The sequence below is a fragment of the Acanthaster planci genome, linkage group LG08 (genome assembly GCF_054643075.1).
Source record: "Acanthaster planci isolate LZ-2023a linkage group LG08, COTS_SCS, whole genome shotgun sequence".
Lineage (NCBI taxonomy): Eukaryota > Metazoa > Echinodermata > Asteroidea > Valvatida > Acanthasteridae > Acanthaster > Acanthaster planci.
This window is the reverse complement of record NC_141784.1, coordinates 597,661-614,117: the sequence shown is the minus strand read 5'-3', so window position 1 is coordinate 614,117 and position 16,457 is coordinate 597,661. Positions and strand designations below refer to the sequence as shown.

Below are 16,457 nucleotides of genomic sequence, written 5' to 3'. Positions count from 1 at the left end.
TAATTGCCAGCATAAGGCAAGAACAACTTGGAATGTCGTGGATGTTTACGCGAGCGCGTGAAACGCGTACAATTGCGCACTGAGTTGAAGTGCGCGTGCGCGTTAAACTGTAGCGTAATCAAACAACATTTCGCCTGTTCGGGAAAAATTGGTGTAACGTAAAAAAAATGGGCCTGTCACCTCTTGCTCTGATCTCTATTATGGGGTCGACACGTTTCGCGCATTGTGATTGGCATACGCGTTGCAAACTCTTGGCGGCGCACTATTGTGAAACGCCTGTATTGCCTGAACAGGGTTCTCGATAGATCATAAAAAGCTAATAGAGTTCAAAATTAGATAGATTTAAATCATACAGTAAAACAGCATAGTTGAAAATACAGCCACAAGGTGAACGTTTTCTTTGAGGGAGACTCTCTTCGGGATGCCGTATCCAGAGAGGTACGTATATTTTCCGGGGGAAGGCGACCAATTTGAAACTTTTGCAAAACGGAACTAGCCGTTTCGTCGCAGATTTTGTGTTCTTTGGACACTTATTCTTTGAGGCTAAAGGCACGATTGAGTCTACTCGTGCAAGCCTCTGTATGGGCGTGATCTCCTTGTGAATCACAGGTATTTTGCCGAGCCAAGCACGAATCTTATCGGTAGGGAGTTAAGTGGTTCCACACCTCCAAGTACCACTGTCATCTTTGCATGTGAGGACTCCATGCGATAAGGCACCAACGATAACTATAAAGTACAAAAAAGGTCAACATGTCGAGGGGTTTTCTCTCCATTTTGACGTAACAGGCGTATGATCACTATCTGGAAGGTCAAGTATTCTTCACATTCTGTTTCATGTCACCTGATTTATCAGTGAAGCGGGTCAGTTGGAGTAGCATAGTTTAACATTGATTAAATTTTTCTATGCTCACTGATCAGTAAATTCGGTAAAATTTCACACACTTATTAATTAAAAACTTAAAATTAAAAGTGCTTTTTTCTGTTTCTTTTTTTAATGGTATAATGCAATAATTTGGTAAGTACTGTTGTAGCTGATTTCAGCCTGGTCTGAAATACACACAAAGTTTCCAAAAAGACTCTTAAGCTTAACTTTCCTGGACTGCTGTAATCAGTTGAAGTTGTGTAGCAATATACACCAAAATGGAAATGCAATATTTTGGGGGTGTAACCATGTTCTTTAAAATGACAGCACATGCATGATTCGTCACCTGTGTGTGTTTGTGTGGGGGGGTGCGGTGCACCCTCACACACTCATCAGGTACGCCAATGCTAATAGACCTTGTTCACGGGAAACCATATTCCCTAAATATAAATATAAATCTTATTCAGTGGAGGAATCAGAGTGAAACCAGAGCATTTGGATTTCAAGCCTAACTTTTTTGTGATTTTTTTTTATGTAATGGAAATATGCCCCCCCCCCAGCGACGCCCATGCCTAAAACATTAAGATTTAAAACAAGCATTTCAAAACTCAGCGTAAACTGGCATTAATTTGTTCCCAACTGCTATTTAATTTTGTTTTCATTTTACTCTTAGGTTCCAAATCAAAGTTAACTTCGCTTTCAATTCAACATGGCCGATTCGTGAAACAAGTCTATCCGAGCAAGAATAAAAGGGGGTTTATTTTGAAATAAAACTAGTCCTTTTGTACCACAGACATATAAACGCATAGACCGCCAGGTCCTATTCAAAACTACAGGGGGTTTTCGTGATCTGTGCAACGCCCGAGTAAAATCAAAACTATGGGCAAATTCACCCCTTGGTATAGGGAATTTACGCATAGTTCAAGAATTTCCACCATAAAATCCTATGAAGCCATTTTTTATTGTAAAAACCTCTATTTACTTAATCTGGCTAATAGGGGTTCAAAACAATGCGGTTGCAACATTTGAAAAGAATAGATAGCAGTATCGAAGAGCTAAAAAGGTGGACATATGTGAAAGCGCATATAAACAAATACAGGCAATATCAGTGCGTTGCGCGTAATGCGCACCGAACACGCTGCCATCCACCGTTCCACCCATTGTTTGCCCATACTATTCAAAATCACGGTTATACGCGCAAGACTGGCGGTCTGTGCGTTTATCTGTCTGTGTTTGGTACGCATTCACCGCAAAGGCGCGCAAGTTTATACGAATTTGACGCGAGCACGCTGAGTACGCACAACGAATTTAGTCTAGAATCTTACCGCGCCATGTTGGTTCCCATCATGCCTTGTGCGATCAAACCCCTGGTATTGTATTGGGATAGTTAAATTAGAACTTTAGTCAGTGTGTTTACGCGCGACGAACATTTACGTGTGCGCGACGTGCAGGAGAATACGTGGACGCGAGCGTGTAGCTTTTGAAATACGCGTGCGATTGACTTTACGTTTATGTATCATATCATCCTAAATAGCCAGTCAGCGTCATTTAGTGTCGCATTCAATACGACCAGGGGCTGGTGAAGGAACGCACACGCAGCCCATGGAGTCGAGATTGGTCTGGAATATACATAGAAATGGAATCCATAGGTTATCTGCGGGAACGTTCGCGTGCACGCCGAACGCGTCCAAGAACCCGGTTGGAAAACTTGGTATCGGTGAGGGTGCACTTCAGCTCAGGGTGGACTATACACCCCTCTCTTGTCCCAAACTGCTTTTAAACGTGTATTTCAACATTTTGGTTTCTTTTCATTTTTCTGTCGAAAGTATGTTTTCAGTCAATCCAATCTTTTAAACTCCAAAAAACAAGTGTGCTATTCAACACAATCACTTGTTATTATGTCTAGACGTATACGCGTCTAATTCCTGGAAAATAAATAAAAACGTGCACATTTTTGTCATTTTTCTTTGACTGTTATTAATCAAATGATTATAGTGGTGTATTTATTTCCATTCTAAAGATATCTTTCCATTTTATTCAAATTATCGTATGTCCTTTGACCGATATCAATTTGCTTGAGCCTACTGTAAAAATTGAGTGTCACTTGTTCTGGATCGCGTGCTCGAAAAACTACCCTGGACGTTCTCCGTATTAAACGATGTCTTAAACTGAGTGTGTGTCATTTGCAATACAACAATGAAATACATGAGGCTGAAGCTAAGATGGCCGCTGGCAGTTAAACATAATCTCACTGTCACTTTCAACCATGTTACAGAAGGAGCTAAACATTACACGTCCAATTCCTATAACGCCAATATTTTAATTGCACAATATTACCCAGAGTACTTAGCATGTTCAATAATTAAAAATGCATATTTGAACGTAATAAAAAAGAGAGTGTTTTAAGAGGTTTAATCGCTTAACACGATTTTACAAAGTATAATTTCAATTTTTGCTTGTAGGGTTTCTAAAGCAAATTCTTTGTGAAATAGCAATTTTTCTTCCTCGACAACTGGACGAGCAGTTAAGTAATAATCACCTGTTGGGCAGGTAAAACTCATTAAGGATATTATTTGAAGCACATATATCTGGAAAAAAAGAAATGTGATTCACCAGATTTTTAAAATATAGAGTATGCCGCGCGTCCCTGTAGTGATTGAAATTAGTGCATACATTTATCATAATATATTGTATTATATGTCGTGGTAAAATTTTGAAGGTACAGCAAACGAGTTTTGGCGTGATTGTCATTTGTGCTGATGAAATGACGAAGGACAGCATAAAAATCTTTACATGTGCTGTTCTATAACGAAGTCACTTTTATAATCACAGCAACAATTCAGGGAGTTTCGGTCGTAGGCAAGCTGGCCTTACCTGCAACTAGAAGCGAACAGAACACAGCAATCAAAAGCTGCATAGCTCACAGAGTTTAGGCCCAGACGGACCTCAACACAGGCCCTAAACAAAATAACAAATCCAAAATAGAACGTAGGGCTCTGCCCAAATCACTCTGGGCCTCTCACGCACACAGGCACGTTTGCCAAGCCGGTATTAACTTTATGCCGCAGCGAAAACTATAACTCAGCTCGTTTTTGTCGGACTCTAAAATACCTGAACCTGTTTACTTTTGAAACTTAATGGGGGCAGTCTGACTGGACTTTACTGTAGCAGTGGGAAATAAATATTCAAATTAGCTACTCTCTGGACAGATTTGTTGAATTTGTAAAGTAATGTGCAGATCGTGGTAAACGAGGTACTTTGATCGGATTTTAATCTGCCCGAAAAACCAACTGCATGGTACCGAAGAGCAGAGTAAATATTCGAACTTCGATAAAGTTGTACAATGTCACCCTCTTCGGTACAAAATTCAAAGATAACCTTGGCCAATTTTGTCGAGCATAGTATGAAAATCTCGATGACATTTGCAAGTTTGTAATTACAAGCCTTACATATACATGCATACAAAAGCATACACATACCCCCCCCCAAAGAAATCAGTTTTATCAAGCACCATGATTTTTTATATTCTACATATTCCAGTTTTAGTCTGCACACAAATATCTATATATGCCGGTACTAATAGCCTGAAAAAACAAGTTCACAGATGTAGGACGATAGTTTTGGGATCATCGGGCCCACATTTGGCATTCATTCCTCCTCAAAGTTCCACTTATTTTAGCCATGTTTTTGGTATTACCGTTTATTGCCAGTATAGGTTTGTTTGATGCCGATCTCATCTGAAGTCATTTAGGTTTACTGTGTTTTAACCTCAAAGTCGGGCGTTTCTATCCAAATCTAGACTCCTTCATGGCTCCTCAACGATTGCACTGGTTGCTTCGTGGAGCCTGTAGCTTCTGTCATCTCCACCCGTTATACGGTCTTGCACAGCGTTGGCGTTTGTCGAACAGCGATCTCCGACATAATCGACAAGTCCAGCTTCCATCTTTGCCGCATCTTTATCAGGCCGACGTTCAGTCACGTGGTCCTCATGCTGACCTGAAATCGGGTTGAGATCATATACATTGGGGAGATTTTTCTGGTTAGCTGTAAGGGGATCCTTGTGAATAGTATTCTCTCCGGCCCCCATAAGGATTTTGGCTTCTTCCTGACTTAGAGAGTCACTTTGCAATCTCCTCCTTCTTCTTTGACTTCTTTCCTTGGTCTCCCCAGGGCTGAAGCAGCTCTGCGAGGGGTAGCTGTTCCGGCCCACGAGCTTCGTTTCCATCCCTCGTAGGGGATTTGCTTCCAAGTGGGGGCACAGCCACGACGGTATGCTGGGTAGCAATTGTCTAACAGTTTTTGTTTCATCTGCCATAATATCTGTCTCGGCCTGCACCAGACCTATCTCTACTATTCGGTTCAAATTGTGTTCGCTCTGATTGTCTGTGCCCCACTCTGCTGATCTGAGATCTCAAAGGAAAGGGGTCTTTCGCCTGCCATTTTAGGCTCTTGTGGCTGAAAACGAATGTCAACTGAGATAGACGACGGCACACCAAGTGCCATTATCACAGCTGCGCCAAGTGGCAGATCTTTGTCATTATAGGGGTTGTATCATCGTGGTCGGAGATGACAATTAAAGTCCTTGAGTCGGTGCTGTTTTAAACGCTGACATATTTGGGGGATCGCACCCATTCTCATTTATAGTTGTACTGTCATCTTCAGGGATGGCTTTCATCGCCACACCCAGGGGGAGATAGTAGTTAACTTCCCCATGGATGCTGCTGGGATTCTCGGCAACAAACCCAAGCGGATAATAATCGACAGCCTGGTCGCTTCTCAGAAGACGAGGCTTGTTGGAGAGTAACTTGTCCATGCGGAATTTTGCTATCGCTTTCTGTTTGGTGGACGGCAGGCGTAGTCGCGGCTGCTTGGTGGTGCCGACGGTTGGCACGTGAGGTGGTGCAGAGGACCATGAACCCCTTGGACAGGAAGTGGCCCCTGACAGGCTCGCGATACATTGGGGTGACACCAGAGAAGGGGTAGGAAACAAATTTAGACATGGGAAGTTCAGTGACAAAGAAAAACATGAGCATAAATAACGATAAATCGTAACATATGTGGGGTCTACTCTGTGAAACGTATCAGCGGATTGAAGTTACTTCAAGCGCATAGGTTAGGCATTCGAATTTTCTTTAAAGAACTTGACCATTTCGATACGGTACATTGTCACTTCAGATAAACTAGATTCAGCATTTGGGCTTCGCATGTGCGTCATTGGAAGTTGAATAACAATGAGCTTACCACTCAAATAGGAATTGGAGCTGCAATAAATATCCACTGTCAGAATCTCTAAGTACAAGTACATCATCGTTGCAATTTTATAGTTTCCTGTCCAGTTGAATGGAAGCTCTCCGGTGGGCTTTGAATCTGAAGCGAAACGTTGAACCAGTGAAAGGGCAGATCCAGGTTCGGGCAAACATAGTTTTGAGGTATATTTTTAGTCGCCGGTTATTGCTTACCATTCTAATTTCATATTTTGGCGGCCAAAGTTTTAAAATAGATGGGCTTAAACTTGGTGTCAATTGCCAATAGACGAGGCAGTGACTTTGTTGCTAGACGCAGTACTACAAGTACAAGACACAACTTGTGGCTGAACCTTGAGAATTAATTATGACAAAGCAATAAATTTACCATTTTAGTTCGATTTATAAAATTATAGAAATGTCTTCCGCAGAAACAGAAACAAGTGGCTATTTTCATAGCATAAAGCATAAAAACGGTGACTTTGCGTTGCGCACTGCTCAAGCACAGCATGTCCTGTTCCTTCACCTCAACACACCATCCTGTTACATGGTCCGAGGAGAGGGGCAGGGCATGGACACAGACAAAACAAGACTTGTCCCTCAGATTGAAAAAGAATTATAGGTTTGGAATTCATTTCTTCCTGAAATGCATTCTTTTAGCTTTTCCAGTGTGTTTGTATGTAACGTGAGTATTTACCCAGATTGAAAGCAACTTTGAATATGGTGTTCAAGAGGCGTAATGAATTGTATGTATGGATTTCGTTGTTGAAATCCTACCCAGTCCAAAACCTGTTTCATCAGCTCAGCTATGACGTCCATGACGCGTAATTACAGTGTACTGGTCTGACACCAAAACGAAGATCAATCAAATTTGTATCCTTATGATTTCAAATAATTCATTTCTTTGCTTGCTTGTGTACCGGTAACGAGATGGATTTTTCCAAGTTTGTTTTTGTGAAGTTCCGGTTCGTTTCTATGAGATACAGGCCTAAAATGAAACTTGAAATATAAACGTAATCAAATCGATATCTCGTAAACGATTCATTTTGTTTCTAACAATGGAAACAATTGCCCTAAAAACAGATCTCATAAAAACGAACTGGATAATATACTTCGTACAGACGAACTTTGGACAAGATATATCTCGTTCAAACGAAGTTGAGAAAGTATACTGCGAAAAAACTGTACTTCCACAGCGATTTCGTACATTTGCTACATCGGAGCAGATGGATTTCGACAGAACGCAGATATACATGTATCTAACGAATGACAATTACTGTCGTCAGGTTAGTGCGCTGGGCTAGAGCCGGGAGTCGTGTCCAACTGAACGGCCGGCCAGTCGCCGGCCTTGCGTACTTACGGTACGTGAGCAAGTGACGGGAGTTAATTTTCATATGACCCTTGTAGAGGGCGCCATTCAAAATGGAGAAAAAGGCAGACGACGCCAGGGAGGCTCCGAAGTTGTCGGAAATCTTCGAAGATTCCTGGCGAATTAAGCAAGAACTGGACAATGTTGATAAACCAACAAATTCGAAATCTTATCAGGTGAGGCTTTACTAATATACTATTCTATTTGACACCCCATTTTTGAAGATTTTTTGCTGAGAATATTTCGGCAGTTTCAAGTCGCCAAATCGCAAATGACCGAGGTAGGCCTACCATGCCTACGGTCACTAACATTATATGGAAAGAGTTCTAAGGCCCCGTGCACAAACCTAGGAATGAGACTTGACTGAACAAACCTAAGTAAGTACGTCAGAATTTTCTTAGCTAGTTTTCACTTTTTAGAACATGTTATCCCTTTCTGACGGCTGTTATAACAGTTACAACATAGGCTAGCCTAGGCCTAATTAGTGTTGTCCGTGTAGTGGTGAAATAAGGGACCTGGGCCCGTCGTTGACGTTTAACTGTCTGGTCATAAGTATTACTGACACACTGACAGCCTGACAAAAGTTTTGAAAACCATGGTATTCATCAATGGCCAACACTGAATGTAGGTAGAGTATTACCAGTGTTTCCCCACTACACATATCAAAGATCTACATGACAGATATGCAGTTTCTTAATGCCAGAGAACAGCACTTCAAGTTCTGGTCACATGGAAATGAGGGACTTTGTCCGAACAGAGGTCCAGTGTGCATGTGTCCAGCACGTGCCAAGGTCATATTGCTTACAATGTCATGTCATAGATGAAGTGTCATATTTTAGATTAATTTTGTCAGGTGTAAGATGCATAAACTTGGATAAGGTTGAGAAAATTTCTATAGAAATTGGTCAACAATAGTTGGGCCAGCCCAACTGCAGCACTATAGTTGGGACAGTCCCAACTATAGTTGGGACAGATAGTTTGGGCGTAAAATCAGCACAATCGTCTGACAGAATGGCAGGATGGACAGGCATTTATCCAGGAGCTTTTGCAACTTGAGGTCAGAGCGAGGTGAAAACACCGTTGACTTGTCGCAATGTAGCGATTTTGCATTAATTCACTCTGAAAGGTTACAGAGCTTCCAGATGTCACAGAGATTTTACTTCCCTTTTTTGGCACAGTCTTCCACAGCTGTGAATTTTACAGGAGATAAAATCTTCTGAAGGTGAAATTACCAACAGATTTAGCCGTCACACAGAAATCAGGTGATCACTGAGATCGACTGTTACACCCACCTTACACAGTAACTAACCTGTTAGTTTGTATTTGTCTCTTTTAAGATATATAAATGGAAAGAGTTCCATATCTGGACATCACTTGGAACCCTTTGCACAAACTCCATGAAACTGGTCAGAAAAACTTCATGTGTTCTCGAATTAAAAACTTAAATATTTCCCCTGTTAAATACATGTATGACTTTTTAGGATACGTAATCACTTATGTGTCACTTACTGAAAAATTTAGCCAAGTTGCACAGCATCCTCAATTATATCGCAACTGACATCCTGGATATAAAGCCATCCTACAGTGGACTGCTGGATGACTTCATATCCTGGAAGCCAGTCATACATGAAGACTGGCCTGCAATTGGGCTTTGAAGAATTAGTGATGTCCATGTGTGGAATTCTTCCCCGGAAACATTCCTCCACCAGAAGTTGACAATGATTGATTTGCTTGTTAAGGATACCCTGCAAAAGGCCATTAAGATGCTGGAGCAAGCCACAGTGATGGTCAGTCAACTGAATCTGTTCAGCTCCAATGAGCAGCTTGAGGAACTGCCAACCACAGATATAAGGTGGGTGAAAACAAATCCAGCTTTTCTGAAATTAACCTTGTCGTTACAATGGCCCCAAACCCTCCAGCCAGAAAGTTTGTATCCATTTTGACATGCCGTACATCTGTGTTGAATACTGCATTTTCATTTGCCCAAAATGATTAACTGACAGGGTAACAAAAATGCATGGCTCACTCACCATTACACATAACATCAGCCAGTTTTGTATGATATCATACATACGCACATGTATCCCCCTGCATTGTATCTATAGCATAAAGTAGGGACTGGTAACCACTTACATGTATGTTCAAAGATTCGCCCTTAAGATCGCCCTTAAGTTCCATCAAGACAGGCACATGATAAAACAGTTGTTGCACTCTATTTACGCAGTTACTCACATACATCGTACAGTTGCTGACTGTCAAGGGACGCTTGTCCTCCTCTTCCCAGGTACTTACTACTGCCAGCACTCCTAGGGTGTCTGTCTCTCAAGGTCACCGAGGAGGACAGGTTGACGGTGGTGGAGCGCAGCAAGACGTATTTCACCGACTTCCTCCGACGGTGCAGGCAGTATGGAGTGACGGAAGAGGTGAGCTCATCTTAGCCAGTCTAACTTATTGTCTCAGTGCCTGTACTGACGAGGGTGCTATCACACCAACCTTTTGCAGTCAGGTACAAGCAAAAATAGTCCTTGCATGAGGCATGTAATATGTAAAACCATTGGCCTCGGGAACATTGGAGGCTCATACTTTTTTTGCAGCTTTCAATGAGCAAACATCATGTAGATGGTGAGATAAAGGCTGAATCCTGGTGTTAAAGGCTATTCCAGACAGAAAACAAAGGACAGTTGAATAGTTTGTCAAAGAATTGTGAATGTTGTTACAAATGTCAGAATATTGTTATATCACTTTATTCTTTTATATTATGGAAGTTCCAGATATATGTGAACTCTGTGAAGGATTCTGACAAAGTCTTGAATTTACTCTAAACCCCCTAGGGTGTATGTAAAAATCATATTGAAATTGGAGGATTTGGGACTGTTAAGGTTAATCTTAATTAAACATGAGTCCGTAGATGACATGACCTTTAAGCCTCTGTTGAAGTCTTTCAGATCAGATGCAACATTGGTCATTAAAATTACAAACGTAAAGTTAGTGTATTTGCTGCACTGGTAGTGCTAATGTTAAGCTCATTACTTTTTGTTTCAATTGTCAATTGCCCGTATCCCCCTGACACAGGAGATTCCTGAGGATCCAGAGCCCAGACCACACCCACCAAAGGGGCGGCCAGACCTGATGGCCATGCAGGCCAACAGAGAGGACAAGATCCGCCGCTACAAGGAAGCCAAGGAGATGGAGAAGAGGATGAAGGCACTGGGTGCTCACGCTGAGATGAGAAACAAGCCAGAAGATGTGCAGGTATTAGCAGAGCACAGCGTCCGTCCAGTTTATCGGTCATTCTGGGCAGCTATGTCACTGGGTCCGCCTTCTTACTTTGGGATTAGTGTTGGGTGCAAGATAGAATTACTGTTCACTTTCATTACAACAAGATTGCTGAAACTTGCCAAATTACCTTTTTTTTAACCAGAACCTTGATTAGAAATCCAATCCAATGGGAATTATAAGATTTGCTCTTTGTAATGGTGTGTGTTATTGGAGGGCCCTTTACATCAAGATCCAACTGTAGAATAAACAGAAACAGTACTACTTTGGCACAGCACTGCCAGATGACATTGTTTTTGCAAGTACTTTTAAATTGGACGTACAGTATTATACAAAATTGCCTGAAATTAAAAAGAATGCTTAGCCTTTTACATACATCAGCATTACATCAGGTGTTGTAAATGGCCGACTGGATGTAAAAACTTTGCCAAATGACCAGTTGCTTGTGTACATTTACTTTGACACAGTTGAGTATTCCTCCAAAGATTATTTAATCCCCAACGGCAAATTTGATTTCTGGGTGCTAAAAGTCTATGATGCCAAACTTGGACTCAGTGAGACTGGAACCTGTGCGTCAGGCGTTGTTACCAGAAAAGACACAGTGATCTTTCACCAACCTATCTCTGCCCCTACACCCCACCCCCCACCCTTCTCCCTCCCCCTGAAAAAAATGTAAGGTGAGCCAGCAAGCAGCACTTTCCAAAGAGCCCATCATTTTGCAATTGGGATTGTCTCATAGAGAGAGTACTACATCCTGTGCTTGAAGAAGTGGGTGGGCACAGCACTGGAGGAGTTAGCCGGTATCCAGCAGGAGATGGAAATACTGCATCATATGGCTAGGATGAAGTCTAGGCAAGAGCAGGGTACCAACGCAGAGCCCGAACCACCAAAAGAGAAACCCAGACAGGTGAAGAAGAAAAAAAAAACAGACACAGTCGAACCCCCTCTTGAATGAGGTCCTTGAACCTTGTATTGCAGGGCCTTTAAGAGCCATGTTTCACAAGGTATGGAAAACAAAGAATTACGACAATTGGGACCTAACATTTGCCTCGTTATGAGCAAGATGTTGCACAGTTTATGGAAAAAATTGTGTGCTTCGCCTCATGAAATCTCTGCATGGAACTGTCGTACTCACCACTTGTACTCGCCATACTGAGAACATAAACCCAGCATACATGATTTGTACAAATTGATTGAGAACAGGAACACACAGAATCATCGTATGGTTCGTTCTTTTCCTCGTGAGTCAGTCATTTTTCGAATATGATGCTCTACCACGTTGACATTCTCATTCTGTGGGAAGATGTTTCATTGTGGAACCATAATGTCTTGTTCTTAAGGGCTAATTAAATTGTGAAGAAAGAAGTGCACACCTGTGCTGGAACACATGCAGCAGGTGTGGCTGATTTTCAACGGAATGTGTACAATCTATGACAAACACAACCAAGCCTGGGTGCCCAGTTCCAGCAACACTCATCATGTGCCCTTCGGTTTTGTATTCTTTTGCTGGGAGGTGCAGCTGTGCATGGACTCCCAACCAAAACATTGGCCAGTATGTCTGATGGTGTTGCCTACCTCATTCTGCATGTTATTAGTCAGTTCACTAATCCCCCAGGTTGCAGCTTCACAGTGATCGTGGTCTTAATTCATTGCTGCACTCTACCCCCACAGCCCATGAAGCCGTTCATTCTCACGAGGGACGCCATACAGGCCCAGGTGTTTGGTGCCGGCTACCCCAGCGTCCCTACAATGACCCTGGAAGAATTCTACCAAAAAGAAATAACTGAAGGGAAGATACTTCCAAACTCACAGTGAGTTATTAAAAGTCATAGAAGTCAAAGTGTAACGGTAATATCGGTGATAAAGCGCGGCACTTTCAGGCCAGACTTGGCTGTTACAAAAATACTGAAGCTCTCGCCCAAATCCACACCCCACATATAGCATTTTGGAAGGCTAACAGATGCAAAGTTTCCACCAATGAAAACCAGTTAATTTGGGTTCTTAAATGCAGCCTTACCTAATAATTTTCCCCTACCTGGATGATGACCAAAAGATGTAGTCTTTTGAAGGATTGAAGCTGTTTGGAATTCAAATAATTGGATTTTATAAAAGTAGAACCACATTTTTAGATCTACTGGTCTCTAAATCCATTACACAGGAACCCAACTCCAGTTAGCCAGAGGGAGGAGGCAGAGAGGAAGGAACAAGAGAAGGAGGAAGCCATCGAGAGAGACGACCCAGAAGCCCTCAGGAAGGCCAGGGAATGGGATGACTTTAAAGACAGTGAGTTAACCATTGGTACACTGACTCTTTGACAAAGATGGAACTCGGTGAAGGGAAGGGAAATCCGTCCATTGACACTGCCACCTCCGAAATCGCCCACCCACACACACCCATGTGATACATTAGACTGACTCATCTATAAGCCTTCCAAATCCTTCAAAATCTATCAAGTTCTGGGAGGATTTGTTCGGCAGGATTGAGGAAGTTGGAGTCCAGTCTCTTTTTCACATGTGCTTTACATAGGGCTTGATGCTACTTGATGGTCGAAATTTGAAGATTGAGATGCCTTAAGGCGCCTTTCCAGATGCCCGTCAACACTTGCGCCAAGCGTTGCTTACCCGTCAAGATCACTCTCTAGGCGATTTTGACGGCCGAACACAACGCACACCTGTTATGTTAATGGTGTCGATTTTTGCGTCCATGAAAGTGACACGCATGGACACATCGTTCACGCAATGCACCCCCAAAACTTACATATGGAAAGACACCTTCAGATGCTGAACTGAAGCTCCTTAAAGCGGATGGGCCATGCTGGGAAGATTTCTTGTAAAACAAGCATCAACACATACAGCATACATACATATAACAAGATATACATCTGCATAATTTCAAAATGCGCAGAAATATGTAAAAATTATAGTTTTCACAACCCTATTTCACTCTCTTCTTGGAGCAAAAGCTAAACAACCACCGTCTGGCACCGAAAGTTGTCTGAAGAAATTCCCAAGAATCGTGACGTCATCGGCAAGGGTCCTTTATCGGGCGACTGTTTAATGTTGCACAACAATGTGTCGACATGTACGTAATGCAGTAGCGCAAGCGTGTGCCATCATGTCAGACTCAAGCGACGATAAATCCAGCATTCATGCTTTTTCCGATCGCAAGGATCAGTTGTCAAGTTCGTCTTATTCATTTGACGAAAGCGACTTTGAAGAAGCTGATGAGGCACAAGAAATATTACCTTGTCAGTTCGAACCAGAATACACTCAGGAAGAGAATTGGCTACTCGAGGTCGTTGGCCACAGGCAGTCTTGTAGTCGAGACCAATTAAGACATTTACAAGACCACACAAGACCAGCACAAGACCTCCAGTGTAAATTCAAGTCACAAGCTATTCAAATGAACTGCAACAAAAGCATCCTTTGTCATTGTTCACCCTGTTACTTGTGACTGGTCTTGTGTCTGGTCTTGTGATTGTCTTGACTACAACACTGGCCACGGGCATGGTGGCGACCCAGAGGATCAGCAACAAAACACTGACTGGTAATGATATTTTTCTTGCACCATTATAAAAATTTGTCTGTCTGAAAAGACGTAGTTGTCCTACCATTGGCTATTCGATAGCTGTATTTGCTGATGTTTGTTTGATAAATCCTGTTTTAAAGTGAAACATGCACGTATTATCATTGACAACGAGCAAAACCAGGTGACGCGAAACAGGTTGACGTTGGGTTGGGATTTGTCTTAAGGGCCTGCTGCCTACTGGGAAAGTTAGATTTTCTTCCTAGTCTTTTATCTGTTTTGCCAGTTTGGTTGTTTTGGGGGGTAGTTTTTGTCCATGGTAATAGGCTAGCCTACTTCGTCAAAGTTGGTATTCCGTTCCAACAATTTTTTTCACTGTGCACTGCGGGTTGATTGCTTGGACAAATCAACTTTCTTCCCGGAATTATGTATTCTGGTCTGGAAAGTTGAGTCCGTCCTATGAGGTCACATTTTTGCCAAGAATTGTCTGCTGCCCTCATTGACCGATTTCGATAAATTTTTGCGAATGATGAATCAGCTTATCTTGGATTCTTAACAGCTCACAAACGTGGCTGCGGCAATCGGGAGAACATGGGCTGAAGTTCCAACCACATTGATGGGTCGAGGAAATGACAGGTGTCTACCGATACGGAAGCCCACTTGCCACTGATCGGGAAGGACCTCGAAGACGGAAAGTATCCAATCTCCCGGTACTTTCCAGTAGAAACCCATTCATATTTGTGAAGCTTTTATTCCCTTTTATTTCAACTGAAGAGAATGAGAAACTCTCGCAATCCAGCGTCACCTGTGCCATGAGAACTGAATGCTGTTACTGTAACTGTGCATGTAGTGCTTTTGTTTTGCAAGGAACTGCCTTCTCTTCTCGGCTGTAGAGGTCTGTGCTTGACGACTTCTGTCAATGTCATTAACATCCACTTGTGAGAGTGTATTAGGAGAGAGCAAATAAAACGGAATCATGTCACAAAATGAGCCACTATGTGTAGATGTTGTTTAGGAAATTAACACTACCAAGAAACTACAAGGTACTGTAAAGAAAATACGTTAAAATTAAAATCAGCAAAAGAGGAGTAAAAAGAAAGAGCAAAAAGGACGACAGACGAGGAATTGAACATTTCACAGTTTATTCATCTTTGTTACCTGTTTCAATTAGTCATCGCTCCTCATTTGAGAAATGTACACGTGTATTTACTCATTGCATATAGTATATCTATTACTACATAATAAATAAATGAGATAATATGCCACCCACCCCTACAAGAAAATTTCTTCAAGTTTTCCTTCACTTTTTATTTCAAAACCTCTGCTTTGCAGTGATTTGTGTGGGACAGAATTGGTTTGTTCTGTACAACGTGTATAACAGAAGTGAGAACAGCAACTAATTTCTCTTACTGTGCGACATTTCTTTACACTAAATCTAACGGGTTGCAATGGTTTCCATTTAAGTAACTGCTGAAACATTTCCCACCTAACCTGTTCGTCAATTAGACGTTATTCAAGGAAAGCCATTTTAGATTCTGTTCCGTTCAAAGTAATCTTTTAAATGTGGTAGTGCCAGACTGTTTTGCATTCCAAGCTTCACATTATTTTTTTTTAATATGTGGCACAAATTTCAATTTCTTTTATCAGCACAAATTGGTGTGAATTTTCTATGAAGTTTTATCTCATTGCGCGCATTTCTACTCCCAGCTTCAAAAAAAATGAAAAGTTAACTTCACTTTCAATCTAATATGGCTCACTCAAGAATAAAGTCTACTTCTAATCTTTGGTCTTCTTTGTTACGACAGATGGTCAAACATGCTAAAGAAGTTTTTCCCTAAAATTTCTCAATTTCTGGTTGTTCCCTCAGCATTACCAGTCAGGAGGCCTGTTCAAACTTTTGATCACTTACGTGTCTTGAAACAAAGTGGTAAATATAAATGTGTTTTCCTTGAACTTGGGATGTGTACTTAATATAGCTTGAACTGTCGATTTACCACAGCCGTGTCTTTGTTTTAATGATCGTGTTCTTTTTAACCCTAAAATCTGACAAATTTGTTTGGACTGACCAAAACCTACTGAAGACGTTACATTTAATATGACATGTACAATGGAATAAAAATAATGCATTAGGAGCATGTTCTTCTGTGTGCATTTTCACTGTAGTTGACATATTCTTGAACTC

At 41.7% G+C, this 16,457-nt stretch overlaps 2 protein-coding genes across 2 annotated transcripts in view; one reads left to right on the top strand and one right to left on the bottom strand.

Annotated features, from left to right (window-relative positions):
• The window catches only part of LOC110978072 (uncharacterized), a 63,482-nt gene extending 59,554 nt beyond the window's left edge, over positions 1-3,928 (bottom strand). Inside the window, exon 1 of the mRNA XM_087140463.1 lies at positions 3,737-3,928. Within this exon, the coding sequence (XP_086996589.1) occupies positions 3,737-3,779 (43 nt within the window). The 5' untranslated portion in view covers positions 3,780-3,928. The remainder of the gene's footprint in view (positions 1-3,736) is intronic.
• igbp1 (immunoglobulin binding protein 1) lies at positions 172-16,407 on the top strand. Its single transcript, XM_022232729.2, has 9 exons — positions 172-438; positions 7,392-7,650; positions 9,214-9,326; positions 9,759-9,897; positions 10,547-10,726; positions 11,490-11,657; positions 12,422-12,561; positions 12,909-13,033; positions 14,835-16,407. The coding sequence occupies exons 2-9, from the start codon at positions 7,528-7,530 to the stop codon at positions 14,873-14,875; spliced, it is 1,029 nt and encodes a 342-aa protein (XP_022088421.2). The 5' UTR covers positions 172-438; positions 7,392-7,527; the 3' UTR covers positions 14,876-16,407.
• Positions 16,408-16,457: the final 50 nt, after the last annotated feature.